This window comes from Dioscorea cayenensis, chromosome 14 (assembly GCF_009730915.1).
Source record: "Dioscorea cayenensis subsp. rotundata cultivar TDr96_F1 chromosome 14, TDr96_F1_v2_PseudoChromosome.rev07_lg8_w22 25.fasta, whole genome shotgun sequence".
NCBI lineage: Eukaryota > Viridiplantae > Streptophyta > Magnoliopsida > Dioscoreales > Dioscoreaceae > Dioscorea > Dioscorea cayenensis.
The window spans coordinates 21,227,797-21,246,970 of NC_052484.1; the positions used below are offsets into that span (position 1 = coordinate 21,227,797).

Here is a 19,174-nt window from a genome sequence, read left to right on the forward strand (position 1 = left end):
ATTTATTTCTTTTTTTTAAAAAAAAAATTACTTCCTAAAACTTCAGTCAGTCTGGATTAACTCCTAGTTCTTAATTTCAATTTTACTTATTAATAATTTGATTAAAACATGTGCTTTTCACTTTTGATTAATTTCTTCCTAAAGCAGACAGATTCTAGCATATAATAATAATAATAATATCATGATCATACAAAATATATTTTATTTAATTTTTTTTAATATAAATTGGATTTTTTTTATAAATGTAATAAATACTATTAACGAACTTATGTATGGACCGAGAAACTCATTTAGTGACTTGAGATTCAAGTATACACTCAAAGTTTAAGCAAAAGCCTCTTTGACTCTCATTATAACGGGCGACCATGATAATGATCCAAAATGGACCCACCGTTTGAACGGTGGTGATGTATTAACCGTTGATGGGCCTTATCCAAATGGAGAGCAGGTGCGGTAGCTGACGATGTCACGTGAGAGCCTTAACGGGTGCGGTCTTGAAACGGGTGGGGTTGGAAAGGGAAACCCGATAACGAGGATGAATTCAAAAGTAGGATGATAACTGAGGTTTTAGTGCCTCGGAATCGGTGCGAGTTTGCTTTCGTTTCTGTGGTGCTGTCTCTAATCTCTATTAGTTGGCGATCCGATGCCGGTCGAAGCGGGGGCGCGACTGCTCAATGCCTTCCGGCTTCCCGTCACCGCTGCTTATAAATAACCATTGAACCACTCCCTTGCTTGCCTTGCCTTGCCTTGCCTTGCCTTCAAAGGTTTCTCGAGACCCACTTCCTACTTTTTCTCTTGGAGTTCTGGAGATCCTTTTTCCTTTTCCTTCTTTCTGCTTTCCTGGCTGCCGGTGAGGAGGTGTAGATCTCTCTCTTTCTCTTTGTTACTTTATGATCGGTCGGACTTATGTTGCAATTCTTATCTAGTGTGGTTCTCTATGATGATTTTGCTGGTTTTTGTGACTATTTTTGTGTTTTTTTGGGTTATTGATCGGAGTTTGTGGAATTTCAGTGCATTTGAGGGGTTAGTGGATCTGGTTTTGCTGGTTTGACTGTTGGAGTTCATTTTCGGTTTAGCTCTTTTAATTAGTGACGTGATCGTTTCAGTGGAGGCGGTAGAGATTTTGTTTTTGTTTTGGTGATCGGGGTTGTTATTGGACACGATATATGGTTACGATTTTCTTCGATATGCTTTTTATAGGGTTTTTATTCTTTCTTTTTTAGTCTTGTTGTGCTTTTTTGAATCCGTCCGATAGGGTGATTTCTTGATCAAATCCTACTTTGTTTGGGGGGCGCATTTATTGGGTAATAACTAATAACTAAGAGTCTGGCTGCGGAAATTCTCTTCTTTTATCCTTATATATCTCATTTGCCCTTTACTTTAGGAATCTTTTACTTATTTATTGTTTATTATTTTTGGATCATGTGGAATTTTTCAATTTTGTTATGTCTATGGATATCTAGATTCTATGTTTTCGTTATTAAAGCTTGTGGATTATGAGTGCATTGTTTGAGTACTTGACAAGATCTGGCTTTTTCTAGGTGATGTAATGTGGCGTTTTCTTTGATAGGCTTATGATTTTCTTTTATTTCTATTCATCCTGAGCCTGAAGAGCTACGCATGAACTTTTGTTTTTAAGTAGATGTTTACGACGAAAGAGTTTGTAAATTCTTGAGCCAATTTTTTTTTTCTGATTGACCATAATGTTTTCCGATTAAGCAGGGCTGTGTGCCGAAAGGACAAGGAAGGTTTTTGTTTGTCTGTTTGAGCAATTTGATTCAAGATGATGGGATCTTTTCTAACGCGGGCTCTTGTGTAAGATCTTTTGTTTGTTTTTGTATTAAATTGTGGAATGGGTGGATGCTAATAACAAAACTCTGCATATTGATCACAGAATGGCTCTGGGGTATGCTTACCCTGCTTATGAATGCTACAAAACTGTGGAATTGAACAAGCCAGAGATTGAGCAGCTTCGGTTTTGGTGTCAGTATTGGTATGTTGGAACATGTTTCATTCATTTTTATGTTTGAAGAATTCATAGGGAAAAAATTAACACTAAATTTGTGAATTCATTTGTTAATAGGATTTTAGTTGCTGTGCTGACAGTCTTTGAGAGGGTAGGAGATGCTTTCGTTTCATGGTAGAGTATTATTATGTGACCATTGAGTTTAAACATGGATTTTTCCTTTTCTATCTTCATTGGGTTCAGAATTTCTTGTTTTAACTTTATACCTTGTTTTGTTTGGTTGAAGGTTACCAATGTATAGTGAAGCTAAATTGGCATTCTTTGTATATCTGTGGTATCCTAAAACTAAGGTGTGACATTTTCTTATGAGTAGTATATTATGCTTAGTTGATGCTGTTTATCCTGATATGGTGTCTTATTTTTGACAGGGAACCATGTATGTTTACAACACCTTCTTTCGACCATATGTTGCGAAGCATGAGAGCGAAATTGACCGTAATTTGCTTGAGTTAAGAACTAGGGCTGGTGACATTGTTGTGCTCTATTGGCAAAAGGCTGCAAGCTATGGGCAGACAAGATTTTTTGATATCTTACAGTATGTTGCTGCACAATCACAGTCGCCACCAGCACGACCTCGTCCTGTTCAGGTACACGCTGATCAGGACAGATAGGTCTTGTATTAAGGAATAGCAGCTCTCCCTAACTGTGCCTGAAAATGTGGGCTGACAAATGTTCTGGCCCTCTTTTCTACATTCTTTTACTTTCTTTGTTTCTCCTAGAAAAATATAGATTTTTCAATATTGAAATCATGAATCTTTTATAGCAATATCCTTGAAGAAAAATTAATACCCAATCAATCGGCTTTGGAATAGTAGCAAATTGGTCATCTTGAACAATTCCAGGATTGTTATGTAACTATGTAGTGTTGATAGTGAAAATGTTGTTGTGAAATTTGGTGTTAACAGATGTTTTACTATTGTTGCTAGACATGCTCCATGAAAGCGATAAGATGTTTCTGAAGTTCTGTTTGCAGTGTATACTTGTTTTATCATTAACCATGGTATTGCAACTCCGCAGCGGCAGCCACCACTGCAGACTCACCTGGCACAACCGCCTGCTCAACAACAGGCAGCTACAGCGAGTCGCCAGGCAGCACCTGCTGTACAACAGGCAGCTGCAACAAATCGGCAGGCACCTTCTACAGGAATGCCAAATCAACAACAGGCAGTACCTCAAGCAACCCAACAGCCAATGCGAGGAGTGCCTGCTAGCCCAGCAAAGGGCAAGCAGCAGCAAGATGGTGCTAGAGTTGGCGGTCCTCAACAAACTTCTTCCTCTTCTGTAACCAGCCCCCTAAGTTCAGAGAATGCTGACAGTCTTGCGCAAAATGAAGTAGGAGCTAAGCAAGTGGAGGATGTAAAAGGGACAGCTAGTGAGGGCACAAGCCCGCCCCCACAGGAGATGCTGATTGAAGAGGCAATCCGTGTGACCCGAGGCAGGTTAAGGAAAAGAGCTGCCACCGCTGGACCTGCAGGTCGTTAGAGGTATTTGTGGCCCTTTTATTTCTTCTTTCCTTGTTTGTTTACACTTGTTTAGTGGATATTGAAGCAGAAGTTGATGTGATTTTACGATCATTGGTTTGATATCTTCTAGTACTAGTACCCAGTGTTTCAGGTTCATCTGTGTATGTAAATGACTGTTGTTGAAGAGGGATTGAATAAATGTTAGCTGCTAAATGATGAATGAATCCAAGAAATGAGAAGCTTGTTGTCAGTTGTAGACTCATTTTGGCATTTGGTCATGTAATTGATTTTCCCTTGCTGTAGAAGAGTTCTGCAATCATGTGGATGACATGGCGCGCATTTAAAAATCCCTCAATTTCTTATGTTTTTCTCCCAGTTTGGCGTAGACATCACGTTTGCAAGGCAAGGTGTATATATATATATATATATGTATTCTGAAAAACATATATTGAGACAACAGGGGCCTTGTTGCATGAGCATGAGCTTGTAAGCCCTAATCAAGCCATACAACTATTATTATTATTATTTGCTTATTTAATGATGGATAGAATATGAGGCACAAGGAGCACCAACTATACAAATTCACATTTTTAATGAGAGGAGCGAGTGAGGAAAATTGAAATAGAATTCGCTCCACCCCGAGGGACCCATTTAGCCTCTGCACATCTTTCTTTTCCCCTCCTTTCTTTGTTGAATTCTTTGCCTATGCAGCCATAGGTTGAGCAACCCAGTTGATACCTCTGCTTTTCGTGAAGGCTGTCAGGTACATAACAACAGACATACAACGGGTAAGTTGCAGTAATGTCCTCATGTTCTCCATGTATCCGTCATGCTGATACCAACATCTGATGATAGCCAGTAGTCAGCATCCATCTGTAAGGGAATAGAAGATTGTACCTTTGTAACAAGCTTCAAAAGCTCAGATGGCAGACAAGTTATAAAGGAATTCCACAAACTTACATCAACATCTGATGGCACAATCTTGACAATGCCACCACAACCACAATTAGAAGAGGCATTTGGAACAGCAGTGGTAGCTTGTTCAGATATCCCCTGCCCATCTCCATCAGCAGAAGGGGAACACACTTCAACTTCTGGTTGTTGCACAGCATTTGAAGAGTCGAGCCTCTCTTCATGGTTGCTGGTTATAGATAGATTGAGAGACTTGGATTCTTAGGGCACACTCTTGGTAGATAGCTTATTATTAGTTTTTAGATCAGATCATTGTACCTTAGCAAGTAGCAGTCAATCGGACCCATTGAGCTCCTCAGTAGAATTTGGTACCGTCCATGCGGAAATTCAATACCCTATATCCAATGATCAAAATGTAAATCCACCATTAACCAAGCTCATGAACCTCAAGCACATGGTTCCAGTTTTGTATTACTCACCCCATCTGGATCTGGAACTTCAAGGCTGGTCCCATGCGGAGCTTTTATCGCAATAAGAGTTGCATCCTGTTAGGATCAGTATTAGGTCAGTGCTTGGAACAATGAGGATAAGTGATTCAATTAGGAATTGAACAGATCTTCATTTGTTTGGTTACCTCAAAGGATGGGATGCTAGTGATATCCTCCTTTGTGAGATACAGCCATCTGAATAATTTAGCATGGATATTAGAGTTGGTTTTAGAAAAACACTATATATAGTTTTAAGACCAACTAATTCTCTTACTTTCTGTTGGTTTCATCTTCCTTCAGAAGTCGTAGGTTCTCTTGCATTTGACTGTGAGAGCAACTAATGTGTTAAGGGGAGCATTAGGAGAACTCAAGGAAGAGAGTACAGGAAATCCCACCTTATCAAGCCATCAAGTCGGCTGTCTTCAGCACGTAAAGTGTCGACGCCAGACTGCAATACATGAAAGATACAGGATAACAAGATCAAGTGATGAAGTAGTAGAAAATAATCAGAAGCCAATTGTTCTAATTGGGAATTCTGAACGGATTGAGTCTATATTGTCATAAATAAATACTGTATAATTTTGACTCTGACCCTCTCATAGGCTTATAATTTCCTGATTACATCCTTACTGGAAATTAAAAGTCAAGGATGAGTTGTGAAAGTTATGCATACCCTCCAAGCAGATACTTGATCTTCCAGCTCTCTTGGCCTTGTCATATTAACTCCCCTTTTTCATGGTACTATGTTAGTAAGTAGCTACCTACATGAAAAGAGTAAAGAAAGATAAGGTAATAGGAGTGTTTACTTCCAGTGTATTCTATTCTTCAACTTCTTTTCGATTAGCCCCACTCCTTCAAGAACATTTGTTATATCATATATCCTACGCTTTTGAACCTGTCAACAGCCAGAGTAGAAAACAAATAATTCAATAATGAAATTCCACAGTAGCTGAAAAAGGAAGATCGCAAAACAATACACTGCAATTATTGCTTCCTCAATAAAATCATACATCCAAAACAACCGCTGCTTTGTTTAAATCAAGTGTTCCATCCTCAGCTTGTTGGAGCAAATTAATAAATTTCTTTGTTAGCAACCCTACAAAAGCACATCAAACTTCAATGAACATATTCTTAATTGCTAACTGCTAAGAATAGCCAGAAGCAACCAAAACTCAGAATATCACATCTAGTATATGATAGAAATGTCAGCTTACCTAGAGAACTGTCATAACGACAATTGCTAGAAGAACCCAAAGCATTAGGAGGGATCACTGAAAGCAAAGATAAACCATTATGACGAGACAGCAGGAAATGACCTACTTTAAACTTGGATTCCGTTGTCAAACAGCTATACACCTTACGCTAACATAATTCAAAACTATTATAATAAATTATGCATGAATTAGATGGCATGAGTTCCATGAAATTCACCATCAGCCACTTCAGAAGGTTGTTGAGAGAGTTTCCTTTGCTTTGAACCCTTTGATTTCCTGTGGCGTTTACCACCTGTGCCTGACCCAGGTGGGGTTGTATGGTTGTCAATTTCATCCTTTACCTCTTTCTTAATTACCACTGCTTTACGGCCCTTCACATCATGATCATCAACTTTGCATTTTTGTTCTAGCTGCAAAGAGAAAATGATGGGGCAAATAAGATTGAAAGCACAAACTGGAAACACACTAAGAGAGAACTGCAGCAAATTCAAATCCCTGGATAACATTTACCATTAAGACCAAATTGGCAAGGTTGACATATTAATGTGAGTTAAGAAATAGTAGAATGTCACTCAATGAATTGGGAAGGGAATGGACTTGATTTTGTTAGTAACTTATTGTGTTCACTTGAAGTTTTCACCTAGATCCTGCGATTTCTTTTTCATTTCTTTCCAGTCATGTACAACAAAAAGACCTTCCTTCTAGCGGAAAGTTCAGGAGAGAAAACACGAGGTTGCAATAAGTGAAGGGGCAAGGCAACAAGGAGAACATAAAACAACAACCAATTACCTGATCAATTAAGTAATTGAAAAATCAAACCAGCATGTGAACTATCATGTAAACTGCAAATTTAATAACCCCTAGGCTCTGTTTATATTTTCGTTGCTCAACTTCTAAGTGTGTTCCTTTTCATTATGCTCCAGTCCTCTAAAATCACTAAGACAAAATAATATGGACATGACCCCGGAACAGAACAAACATTGCATTTTATGTGAAATCCATTAAAATAAATAAATTAGAACAAATTCAAACACAGAGAATTTGGATCATAAACTTGAAAACCATTCACTTGAATGGTGGAGAGTTAGTTCAGTTAGCTTGAGAATTCCAGATCAATATTCCCAATTTATTCAAAACCCCTTCGATTCATCATTGACCATGAAATCAAGAAATCAAAAGAAACAAAAAGCAAAACACAGATACGAAACACAAAAAAAGAGGGGAAAAATCAATAAACACAAAAAAAGAGGGCAAAAGGATTCGGGTAAGCACAGTGTACAAAAATCTTCCAAACATAAACAACAAAAATAGCAACACAATCCCGTGATCTAGATTACACTAGACAAAGATAAAGGACAGAGAAGCTCACATCGCCGTTAAATGGGCGAGCGGTGGATCTCGGGCATGAGACTCCGGCAACGGAGATCACGTCCTTATCGAAGGCGATAGGAGATTTCCCGCGGGGATCGGGGAAGATCCGGTGATCAAAGGATTGAGAAGGAGCGAAGGGCGGGAAGTGGCGGTTTGGCGGCGCGCGGAGGATCTGAGAACCCTGGAACGCAGGAATCCTCAGCTGCGCCTGCGGAGTCGTTGAGCCCTCTACCCCAGACATCGCCAGAGAGATCGAGAAGAGATTGGGACTGTCGAAGAGGGAGGGGTAGGGTTTTGAAGGCGGAGAGAGGGAAAAGAGGAGAAAGGAATGGTTTTATTTTCTTTTTTTTTCATTTACATCCTTGTAAAATAATTCAATTGCAACTGCTTCTGCAAAGTTCATGATCTACCTTCTTTAGTTTGTACTAATAAAAACATAATTTGGGGTTGTCAATGCAAATATGCACTTAATAAAAGGCATTAATATATAGAGATTAGAGATGTGCCCTGTGCGTGCGCGCTAGTTTATTTATTTATTTATTTTTCCAATTATAAGATGCATATAACGGAGAATATGAAAGTGTAATTATACCACCTTGTTCCTCCATTGTGGTCTTGGAGAAATGATCCTGAATTTGTGACTGTTTGAAAACTTTTTCTTTTTTAATTGTGTTTTTTCTTTTATTTTTTTTAATTTTTTTTTTTTTGAAAAAAATGAATAAACCATTGACAACAACAACTAACATCCACTAGATATGGACACCAAACCGACAGATAAACAACATAGACTGAGGAACAATGGGTCTCCCCAAGTTCAACAAAACCACTTCGATTAATTGTGTTTTTTCTTTTATTTTTTATCTTTTCCTATAAAAAAGTCTAATTATTATTTGTGATTATTTTTTTCTATTTTTGTCAATGGTTTTATTTCTCTTTTATCTTCTTCATGTTTTTTTTTCTTTTAATAAAATTTTGGTTTTATTTATTTTTTATTAAAAAAAAATGTAATTATATAAAACTTTTTTGCCTATTCAAATAAAGAGATATATATATATATGTGTGTGTGTGTGTGTGTGTGTGTGTGTGTTTGTAATTACTCAAATTCCTAAATAAAATGTAGATGCATTTATGAATATGATTGAGAAATAATACATGCATGTTAATCTGTTATGGTAGATGAGATACACATATTCCCATGTAAGGCATTTAAGTAATTTACTTTTATTTATATTCATATGGACAAATATTCCTCAAATTGAAGGCGGTGAGAAATCAAAAAATTTTCAAAAATAGATGGGCTTTTTTTAATATATAATTTCATTCCAAACTTTTATTTGTACCAATTTCATGACATTTATTTTTTTAAGTACTGTACTCAGGTACTCTATCTGCATATAATGTTCAAGCTACACTTTTCATTATTAATTCTTTCATTATAACAACCAAATTCTTGAAAATTAAAAAATATATTTAAACTATGATGAAATTTTGCTAACTTCATTAACTTATTAATTTGCTAAATTTATAGTACTGTACCTTTTAAGAATGGCACATATTATTAGTGTTTCTCACTTTATAGATCAACTAAATATTAAAGCCATCTCTGCCTCCACACACATGATCTGATGATCTACATGAAATACTTGGAAAAAGCCAGTTTGCTTCAGTCCGATTAATTTCTAAAAGGCAGCATTAATGCCCATACCCGCCATATCGTCCTTCACTGCAGATCCAATAGAAAAACAAAGCCCAACCTTTTTTCTTCGCAGATTATGTTTAATTTAAAATGCAGTACGCAGTAATCATAAAAAAGATATTTGATAAACTATAAGAAATATATCATTAATTAATTAATTAAGTTCTAAACATTGAACATATATTTATGCAACATTCACACATTTGAAACTTCTGAAATAACACTCCTCACAACATGATCATCAGAAATCCAATACAGCTGAGCTTTCCACTCCCTAGACAAACTTCCTGAAGCCTTGCTCACGCTGACTGTAAAATTCTTCTTCTCATTTATCTCTTGAAACTTGAGAATTTGTGGCTCCACTGTCACCGAAACTGCTTTGGGCGCTTCAATCTGAGCCTTGTATGTGGAGTTTGCCCTCCCCACATTAGTCACCGTTCTGGTAATAATAATCTTTGAGTCATCAGTTGAGTTCAAAGGCACCAATATGGTCGGGTAGTTAAGGTCTGCCTCAGCAACCACCTGCACATCATCGCAGCTGACACGCCTGCCAGCTAAGGTGGTCAAGTTAGCATCAGAGTAACCCAAGCCACATAGATAGCCTGTGTAATCACTAGCTTCAATGTCATAAATCAGTCCGGGATCAATAGCTTTGGATGGATCCACATGCCCGTTGCCAATTGCAAAGATACTCGCATCTTGGTGTTGCTCATCTTTAATGGGCAACTTATCACTAGCTTTAAGGTAAGCTGATGTTATGATTGCTGATTTAATAGCAGCGGGAGACCAGTCAGGGTGCGTGCTCTTCACCAAAGCAGCAACTCCGCTCAAATGAGGTGTCGACATGGATGTACCAGAGATGACGTTAAATGGCCGGTTGCGTGGTGGAGTAACAGCAGTACCATTCCTCGGCGGGAATGGCCATGCTGCCAAGATGTTAACTCCAGGACCAGTGATGTCAGGTTTGAGGATACCAGGGCTGAGCTTGTTAGGTCCTCTGGAAGAGAAAAAACTCATTTCCGGTGCGACCGAACCAAATGTGGTACCTTTGAAAATCAAAGAGACAGTGGGATCGTCCGTTGAGTTTATGTATGATTTAATCTCTAATCCAGCGTTGTATGATACTAAGGAAGATGGAAGAAGGTGATCATAAGCCAAAGTAGTGTAACCCCATTCCTGGGTGTTGAAGAGAACCATGCCAGCACCTCCGGCTTGCAAGACAACAGCGCCTTTAGAAATTAGATTACCACCTGCTGAATCACATAGCACCACCATGCCCGTCAAGTCCCCGGCGCTCAGCGAGCTACACTGCTCGCTCTGAGAGGACTCAGTGATGAAAACAAGAGGGAGAGGTTCAGAAGTGAAATTATCCGGGATGGTAAAGAGTCTCGCCATCGAACTCAACCCCGTTGCCGAGCCTCACAGTTGCCATGAATCTCCTATCGTTGGTGCTTGCCGCCACAGTGAGCAACCAAGGCGCCAAATTGGAGACTGTTCCCGCGCTCGGGCCATCATTGCCTCCCGCGGCGCTTACCATAATCCCTTTCTCGATGGCTCGGAAACCACCAACAGCAACCGGATCAACGGCAAATGATCGGGATGGGCCACCAAGAGACAGCGAAATTATATCAACACCATCTTTCAAAGCAGCATCTATGCCGGCAAGTATATCAGCGCTGGAGCATCCCCTCCCACTGCATACCTTATAAATAGCTAGGTGAGCAAGAGGTGCAATGCCCACGGCCGTGCCATTGCCTATGCCGAGGAAACTGGCACCATCAACGAAGTTCCCAGCTGCTGTGCTAGCAGTGTGCGTGCCGTGACCCACCTCATCTGTGGCTGTAGCCACAGCATCGTCGCTTTGGAATGCTTGTGCTCCGATTAGTTTCTTGTTGCATAAACTAGTTCCAAGATCGCATGTTCCCTTCCATTTTGAAGGTGGAGCGGGAAGCCCATCATCGTGGAATGAGACATGACTGGCGAAGACACCGGTGTCTAATATTCCGATGATGACACCTTTTCCGAGGTTGGAATTGTTCCACGTCCCGTCGCCGATGTTGAGGCCTAGAAAGTGAGGAGTGTGAGTGGTGAGAAGCGGATAGATTGTGTCGGGGATGGCGCTCACAAAGCCGGGCTTGCCATCCATGGCTTTGACCTCCTCCTTTGTTAGCTTTGCAGCAAAGCCGGTGTAGGAATGGGTGTAGGAGTATAAAAACCGAGGACCAGTAATTAAGGAGTTTGAGGTGGTGTACATGTCTTCAGGCAAGAAGGATTCATGCCATGCTTTGAGAGCGGAAGGGTTGGCAAATGCCAGGTCCTCTGGTGGCAGCACGTTAACTATGTAAGTGCTTCGCTGAGAAGCATCAGAAGCCTTGGAGGGGAGACGACAGAACACTGAAGATGGAGTGGAGGAGAGGAGGAGAAGAAGAACAATGAAGAGGGTGATGGTGCAAGACATTAGAGGGGTGGTGTTCTTCTTCATTTTCTAAAGGAATCTGTTGTTTTGATGCTTGAAAGCAATGCATAAGCGCTGTGATATATATATATATATATATTAATGGTGCATGCATTTGGAAAAGAATCTGCCGGGATTGTTGCATTAATTGGCTAAATTTCATGCATGCACAAAGATCAATTACGTTTTTTTTTAATGCCACAAATTAATTCATTATTGCGCGCCATGGTTTTCAAATTAAAGAGGAGAGTTTGATTTCAAATTTTGTTTCTTATCCAAGGCATTAATTACTTTAATTAATCGCGCAGCTGTAGATTGTGATTTTGTATTATTTTTTCTATTTGATGGGAGTAATTATGGGTTCATTTTACATATATATATATATATGGTAGAAATTCAAATTCAATAATTATTGATTCTGTGGAGTTGGACTATTCGTGTATATAGATATTCATATATTATAGAGTGTCACGATATTTAATTTAAACAGATTTTCCCCGTATTTAACAAATCTATGTTTACTATTTTAAATTTTTTTTATTATCCATCTTTATTATAAAAAAAAACTTTCACAGGGGAGTGGGCCTACTAAATCTGCTAGATTTCATTCACACTTTACTTGAGAAATAATAGTGGAAATTTGTGATAGGGTCTAACTAGTGCAGGATTAACCAAGTCGTTCACTGCAATTAGTATAGAAACGGACTCTCATAGTCCATGCATAGTAAATTTCCTAGAAGAAAATTCTTTCTTATAGATTGGTATCTTAGATGGCCTACTTTCTTTCAGAACCTATGTGACACCAGTGATTAACCATGGGGGGGAACTACCATGTTTTAACCATACAGCTAGGCAAATGGTTGTGTCTTAAAAGATTTGTAGCCAAAGATTTTTAAGTACTTACTTAATAGCTCGCAGTCCATCAAGGACATAGTGGAGAGGACTTACAAACTACCTTAATGTTGATTGACCATCTTATGGAAGGAGAGAACTTAAAGCTAACAAATAATGGAACATTTACTGTTAAGTCTTTCATTATCAATTCTTAAATGATAGCGGTTAACGATGAGCGAGATGAACAGTTACTTTAATGATTTGGGAAATAACTATCCAAGAAGATCAAAATTTTTAATTGGTTGGCTTAGGATAATAAGATTTTTACATTAGAAAACCTATCTAATAGGAGATGTAACAAACTTCTACCGGGCGATGGTCACATGTGTTATATGCTACTACTCGACAATTAACACAAAAGATCAGTCTTCATTGCTTCTCTTTGTTGTAGAGGGAATTTTGATATATTTTATTCATAATTTTGGTTAAATAATATATTTATTTATTTATTTTTTTGCTAAATTTTTGAACTTTTTTAGAGGTTTATGATGTTTAGATAAAGTAAAAAATTTGTGTTTTTCATCATACCAATAACTCATGTCACCAACAATCTAGATTATTCTTTGGAGTGCAAGCTCTCAATTATAATACAAGTATAAGTTCTCTCCTGACTCCTGAGCATTATTAAAATTTGTGTGTGGGTGTGTGTTTTTTTTTATAAATTTGGAGTTGGCTTTTATTAAAATTAATTTATTATTTTTGTTTGTGTTAATAAATTATGATTTATTTATTTTAAAATTTTTTATAATAATTATAAAAATATAGTAAAATATAGATAATTAAAGTATATAATAAAAATAAAACATATCCGTACCCCCACAAAGAAAATCTAAAAACAGTATATCTTTTACTCTAACACATGGAGACGAGATTCTGCGTGCGGAAGAGAAAGATCGAAAGATCAGGGAGAGCGAGCGAGATGGCGGACCCGCTGCTTCAAGGCTTTGATCCATCGGAGCTCGAGATCGCTGGCGAATTCCTCAGCAATTGGCTTCCCTTCCTCACCCGCGATCTATGCCCCTCCTGCTCCTCGGTTCTCCGCGATCGCATCCACTCCCTCCGCCCTGGTTTCCCCCTCTCTTTGTCCCTGATTTCCATGATTTTATCGATGCCTCATCGTGTCTCCTTTTCCTGCAGTCTCTGCCGCCGAAGGGGCTACAAACGCTACCTGGCCAGTGCAAGGTCCTGATCTAGTCCCTGACTCGGATCACATCGAGCCCACTGGTTGGGACCCCGAACCGCCGGCGGAATCCTCAAAGGCGAGAGTTTCATGGGCCGACATGGCCCAGGAGGACGAGCTGGGAGACGCGGAGGAGGCGGAGGTGAAGGCGAAGAGTGCTGAGGAGGATGAGAAGAAGAAGAAGCCGGGGTTATCGAGGGAGCAGAGGGAGTTAATTCGATTCAGGAATGTTGGTAGGAATACGGAGTTCATCTGCCTGGAGAGGGTCAAGGGAAAGATTGTTAATATCGCCGAGGGCTTGGAGCTTCACACTGGAATTTTCAGTGCTGCGGAGCAGAAGCGGATTGTAGATTTCATCTATGAACTACAGAAAAAAGGCAGGAATTCTGAGCTCGGAGGTGAGGATTTTGTGTAGCTTAATGTTCTGTGTTTTCTTATGCGCTTTAGTTGCGATTTATTTTTCCTGTTATTGAACTTTTGCGTAGAATATATGTTTATGGATGCGAAATAAAAGCAGTTGCTTGTTCTTTCTTGTTATTGAACAATTGGATGATAATTTTTCTAACTCTTATCTGGGGATCTAGTATGCAATCCAGATGTTGATATCACAGGGTAGAAGTTTTGGAAACTCATCAGCCCAAATGATAGTGTTATTAAGATATTCTATTTGTGAGAATAATGCTATGTACTTTCTCAGTTATAGGTTGTGCTTATATTACCGCCTTGTTTTTCGATCTTGCTATTTTGGAAACTTTTCATGATCAAAATTGCAATGTAACATCATTTCATTCTATTAAGATGACAATTGGACCCATAACTTCCTGAATGTTGCTCTTCACAGAAATATAAATATATCTATCCCACATGTTGTTGTGTGAGCCTTTGATTTATTATTTCTAGCCTTGACACCTCTTTATCAAGAGTTATCATCTTTTCTCTGAGAGTTGCATCCTTAAATTGAGTATTCCTTGCGCTAAGGTGTGCCATCTTTTCCAACACCTCTTCATTATTCTTACTTTGGCAATCCTTGTATGCCCCATTTCATGTCATAAAGAGATAACTCGATCATAGGCTATTTGAAGATTTGCCAACATATGCAATTTCAATGATCACATGCTTTAAAATCCAACTTTATTATACATTTATATTAGGATATGTTTGGTCAGAGGGATTTAGAGCTCCAAGTTCTCAAATTTGGTGTTAATCCCAAATCTAATGTTTTTGTTGTGTGAATGAAGCTATACGATTGATTTTCAAATTCTAAATTTGACTTAATCTAAGATTTTGACGAATGGCCAAGCCAGGTAGAAGTCAAATCACGTATTTGGAAATCCTTGGATTTTTTGATACTTTCAGCCAAACACCCCATCGATCAGTGTCTCATGTGATTGGAAACATATTTTATTTTGTTCTGTTCTTTGTTTGACATGGACACAATTGATATTGTTCGACATTGTACACACTATTGTTTGATATTTGGATGCTCTGTCTTTACTAACTAATAGGTGTTTTATTACCTTTCCAACTGCACATTCCAAATTCAAGTTCTACATTTCGATCAATGTCTCGTGTGATCAGAAACATATTTTGTTTTGTTGTTTGTTTGACATGGGCACAATTGATATTGTTCGATATTGAACACTATTGTTCGATACGACAAAATTTCACAATTCAGATATAGCATCATAGGGGAAGATATTTGGATGCCTTGTCTTTACTAACCAGGAGGTGTTTAAGTACCTTTCCAACTACACATTCCAAATTCAAGTTCTACATTTCGATCAATGTATCATGTGATCAGAATCATATTTTGTTTTGTTCTGTTGTTTGTTTGACATGGACACAATTGATGTTGTTTCGACATTGGACACTACTGTTTGATACGTCAAAATTTCAAAATCCAGATAGAGCATCATGAGGGAAGATATTTGGATGCTCTGTCTTTACTAACTAGTGTTTTTAATGCGCGTGCCTAGGCGCGTCTAGGCCCCCAGGCGCAACACTAAACCTCCTTAGCGCATCTAAGGGTCTAAGGTAAGGCGGTTTAAGTCAAGCGAGGCTTTTTTGCACTTTTTTGTGCTTTTTTTTGAAGCCTAAGGCACAAAAAAAGTGCGCATGATTGAAAAACTGTTGATTTCCTATTATTTAAAAGAGCCATAGTTTACCTGACATTGGTATTTGAAAAGTCTCTAAGTCTATTAAAAGAATAGAATCTAATAACTAAGCAATAAATATTTCACTATTTTATACAGACCCTCATAGATGGCTATGATTCTGAACAAGGAAAAGAAGATGAAAACATGACTTTAGAGTTTGGCATTAATGATGATGATTATTAGCTGTTTATGATTTTAGGAATAGAATTTTGACCTTAAGATAAAACAAGTTTGTTAATATTAGAGTTTAAGGCTTTAAGATTTCTATTTGTCTATGGCTCTATCATATACCCCATATATATATATGTATATATTCTTTATGTGTGTGCGCCTTACTTCGACCAGGCGGTCGTTTTTTTTTTGCGCCTTGCGCCTCGGGTGATGGAAGGGTCCTAGTGCCTCAGGTGCGCCTTGCTCCCTTAACAACATTGTTACTAACTAGTAGGTGTTTAAGTACCTTTCCAACTACACATTCCAAATTCAAGTTGTACATTTTAAAACTTATTTCCAGACACAAGAATGTGTGCGTATTTATTTCCTATATAGAAGCACTTGTACTTGGGAACATGGGTGTTGGAGTCAAAATGGAAACAAGGCTCTCAAATATTAGGAGAATTGTAGGTTTTTGCTTTTACATAAAAAAAAAAATAACACATAACCGTAAAGGTTGATTCCTTGTTTAAGCATTTCTGACAACTCCCACTACTTGTTGCCATATTTATATATTTTTTTTATCAAAAATCCTTGAAAATATGACCTTTTTGATGTCAAACCCTTTAGTTGCATAGAAGCAAGTTTCTCAAGGATCTCATCTCCCTTCTGTGAAACTGTATGTGACATTGTCGTTCTGTTGAACATGGAGTTCTTTTATTTGAAAGAAGATTGTTTTGCTTGTTAAAAAAGTACAGTTAGGATCTGATACACCTTTTCTATTTGCAGAGCGTACATATACTGAGCCACAGAAATGGATGCGAGGGAAAGGACGGGTGACCATACAATTTGGGTGCTGTTACAACTACGCCATGGTAACAACAGAACTTTCGTACTTTGACTGTGCTGACTATCAACTGAAATAGCAACTGATAATTCTTTCCTCTTACGTGTTAACAGGATAGGGAAGGGAATCCACCCGGCATCCTTAAGCACGTGGTTCCTGATTCTGTTCCTCCACTTTTTAAGGTGATCATAAAGAGGCTGGTTAGTTGGCATGTGCTACCCACATCCTGTGTTCCGGACAGTTGCATCGTCAATATATATGAACCTGGAGACTGTATCCCACCTCATATTGATAGTCATGATTTTGTTCGTCCCTTTTGTACTGTATCATTTCTTAGTGAGTGCAATATACTCTTTGGATCGGGCCTAAAGGTTGAAGGACCTGGAGAATTTAGTGGTTCATTTGCTATTCCTTTACCTGTCGGGTGAGTATGTCTTTATAAATTGGTATTTTTTATTATATTTTATAATCTGCATTCAATGCACCTAATGCCATTTAGTTAGCATAATCTGTTGGCATATTCTTGCCATTATATTTTAAGGACTTTGCTGTGCTGATTTCTTTTGGAATATTATATTAGATGGCCCAAGTTATCTTCCGAGCATTGTATTAGAGGTTTCTAAAGAGCCCTAATGTCTACAAGAAATTTTTTGTTCCCCTTTCTTTTTGTGATCATACTGTGGAATTTAGTTTGTTAATTATAAGAGATTGCCTTATGAGATCTTCATGCATGTTATATAGAGAAAATATTTTATTTCTTTGCTTGTCTACTATTCTGATTTTATTTATCATTTATCCTCCCTGGCCTTTATAGCCGGTAAAGGTTTGCTTTCGTCTTTGAATTTTTCTTCAACAATTCATTTTCTACATTTATAAACATACTTTTTGAGTACTTGCAAGCTCTAAAATGTTTACAGTGTTTGGTGAGTTTATCCTACATTGCCAGCTAAAGTCTTCTTGTATGTTTTATTTGGACAGGTCAGTGCTTGTGTTGAATGGTAATGGGGCAGATATTGCAAAACATTGTGTACCTGCAGTTCCCACGAAAAGGTAATTTTATCGCACATTGCAAAAATTGAACTATATATCATTGTGATGGTTTATGCTGAGGATCTTGTTCGTAAATCACAGGATATCCATTACATTCAGAAAAATGGATGGGAGCAAGTGGCCCCTGGCGTTTACTCCTGAACCTGACTTGCAGAACATCCAGCCACTGGTTGATGATATGTTCAAAAAAGGACCACCTAACCAAGATGAGAAGTCGAGGTTTTTTTCCGGGACAAAAACAAAAAGGAATTGGAAGAAATCAGTCAATACATTCGTTGGTGTAGAGCCTGGAGCTGACCACCCTGAGAGTGGAACCCTTCTTCATGATCAAGACAGACATTCAAAAAGATCACCATCACCAAATCAAATAACTGTTGGGAAGTCTTCCATTGATAGCCATGGCTTGCAAAGAGGAAGTGAATCTTCTGGAAAATCGTTTGAGCAAAAGCGGAGGCCAAATTTTCGAGGCATCCAACATCTTCTGGATCAAGCAGGGAATCAGATGAAGAGATCACCACGCACAAGTAGTCAAGTTTGGACAGAGGAAGAGAATAACAGTTTGTATGGCAGTGCTCGTTCTCATGTGGGGCGAGTGAGGATGGAGCAGAAGAATAATGTGACAAGTCACAGCAGGCATGGTGAAGATGGACCTGCAACTGTTATGGCTGAAGCTTCTGAGCCATTTCATCCTTCCGGTCTCCGTATAGAAGCCTTAGACAATGGAAGAAGAAAGGTGAGGGTTAGCTTGTCAGATGAAGGAAATAGAGCAGCAACTCATGCAGCAGAGGATCATAGTTGAGCATTGAATTCTTTTTATAAACTAGGCCAGTGCAAGCTGAATCGAGGACCTTACTTCTTTTCTATTTGTGCTTCATTTCATGAGGAATATGGTTGTTGCTGCTGCTACAAAACACAACAAGCTCAACAGCGCAGCTGAAAGCAGTCTGCTACTGTTTCCGTTGAAGTTCAGCTTCTTTTATATACCTATTGCAAATGATCAGAATGAGATAGTAATTTAGTTAGGTTTGAGTTGGATTCAGAAAATTGGGTGTTTCCTTTAGATTAATATATTTGTAATATTTATTTGTTTATCTTCGTCCTTAAAAACCCCTATAGAAAATTTTTCAGGTATATGGAAAGGAAGAAGGCTGTTGTTGGGTCTATTCTTTATGCTGATGATGGATGTTATAGTGTATTCTTCTAAAATCATATATATATATATGTGTGTGTGTGTGTGTGTGTGTAGGTCTTTATGTTTGTATGTATGTATAT

General features: G+C 38.3%; 5 protein-coding genes across 5 annotated transcripts; 2 read left to right on the top strand and 3 right to left on the bottom strand.

Annotated features, from left to right (window-relative positions):
• The first annotated feature begins 558 nt into the window (after positions 1 to 558).
• Positions 559 to 3,749, top strand: LOC120275651 (HVA22-like protein i). Its single transcript, XM_039282289.1, has 7 exons — positions 559 to 858; positions 1,723 to 1,815; positions 1,895 to 1,993; positions 2,084 to 2,140; positions 2,253 to 2,316; positions 2,395 to 2,613; positions 3,044 to 3,749. Exons 2-7 carry the CDS (start codon positions 1,784 to 1,786, stop codon positions 3,506 to 3,508), a joined length of 936 nt encoding a protein of 311 aa, XP_039138223.1. The 5' UTR covers positions 559 to 858; positions 1,723 to 1,783; the 3' UTR covers positions 3,509 to 3,749.
• A 188-nt stretch (positions 3,750 to 3,937) lies between these two features.
• LOC120275650 (transcription factor E2FC-like) lies at positions 3,938 to 7,766 on the bottom strand. Its single transcript, XM_039282288.1, has 13 exons — positions 7,473 to 7,766; positions 6,321 to 6,513; positions 6,104 to 6,160; positions 5,900 to 5,985; positions 5,696 to 5,784; positions 5,563 to 5,617; positions 5,285 to 5,337; positions 5,164 to 5,214; positions 5,036 to 5,084; positions 4,881 to 4,946; positions 4,720 to 4,796; positions 4,450 to 4,630; positions 3,938 to 4,362 (listed from the first exon to the last, which is right to left on the bottom strand). Exons 1-13 carry the CDS (start codon positions 7,713 to 7,715, stop codon positions 4,297 to 4,299), a joined length of 1,266 nt encoding a protein of 421 aa, XP_039138222.1. The 5' UTR covers positions 7,716 to 7,766; the 3' UTR covers positions 3,938 to 4,296.
• Positions 7,767 to 9,365: 1,599 nt separating this feature from the next.
• Positions 9,366 to 10,445, bottom strand: LOC120276259 (subtilisin-like protease). Its single transcript, XM_039282981.1, has one exon. The coding sequence runs from the start codon at positions 10,443 to 10,445 to the stop codon at positions 9,366 to 9,368; it is 1,080 nt and encodes a 359-aa protein (XP_039138915.1).
• A 91-nt stretch (positions 10,446 to 10,536) lies between these two features.
• On the bottom strand, positions 10,537 to 11,652 carry LOC120276260 (subtilisin-like protease). Its single transcript, XM_039282982.1, has one exon. The coding sequence runs from the start codon at positions 11,650 to 11,652 to the stop codon at positions 10,537 to 10,539; it is 1,116 nt and encodes a 371-aa protein (XP_039138916.1).
• Positions 11,653 to 13,372: 1,720 nt separating this feature from the next.
• On the top strand, positions 13,373 to 19,078 carry LOC120275046 (RNA demethylase ALKBH9B-like). The gene is made up of 6 exons (XM_039281531.1): positions 13,373 to 13,586; positions 13,657 to 14,097; positions 16,795 to 16,880; positions 16,966 to 17,276; positions 17,831 to 17,902; positions 17,984 to 19,078. The coding sequence occupies exons 1-6, from the start codon at positions 13,379 to 13,381 to the stop codon at positions 18,699 to 18,701; spliced, it is 1,836 nt and encodes a 611-aa protein (XP_039137465.1). The 5' UTR covers positions 13,373 to 13,378; the 3' UTR covers positions 18,702 to 19,078.
• The last annotated feature ends 96 nt before the right edge of the window (positions 19,079 to 19,174 follow it).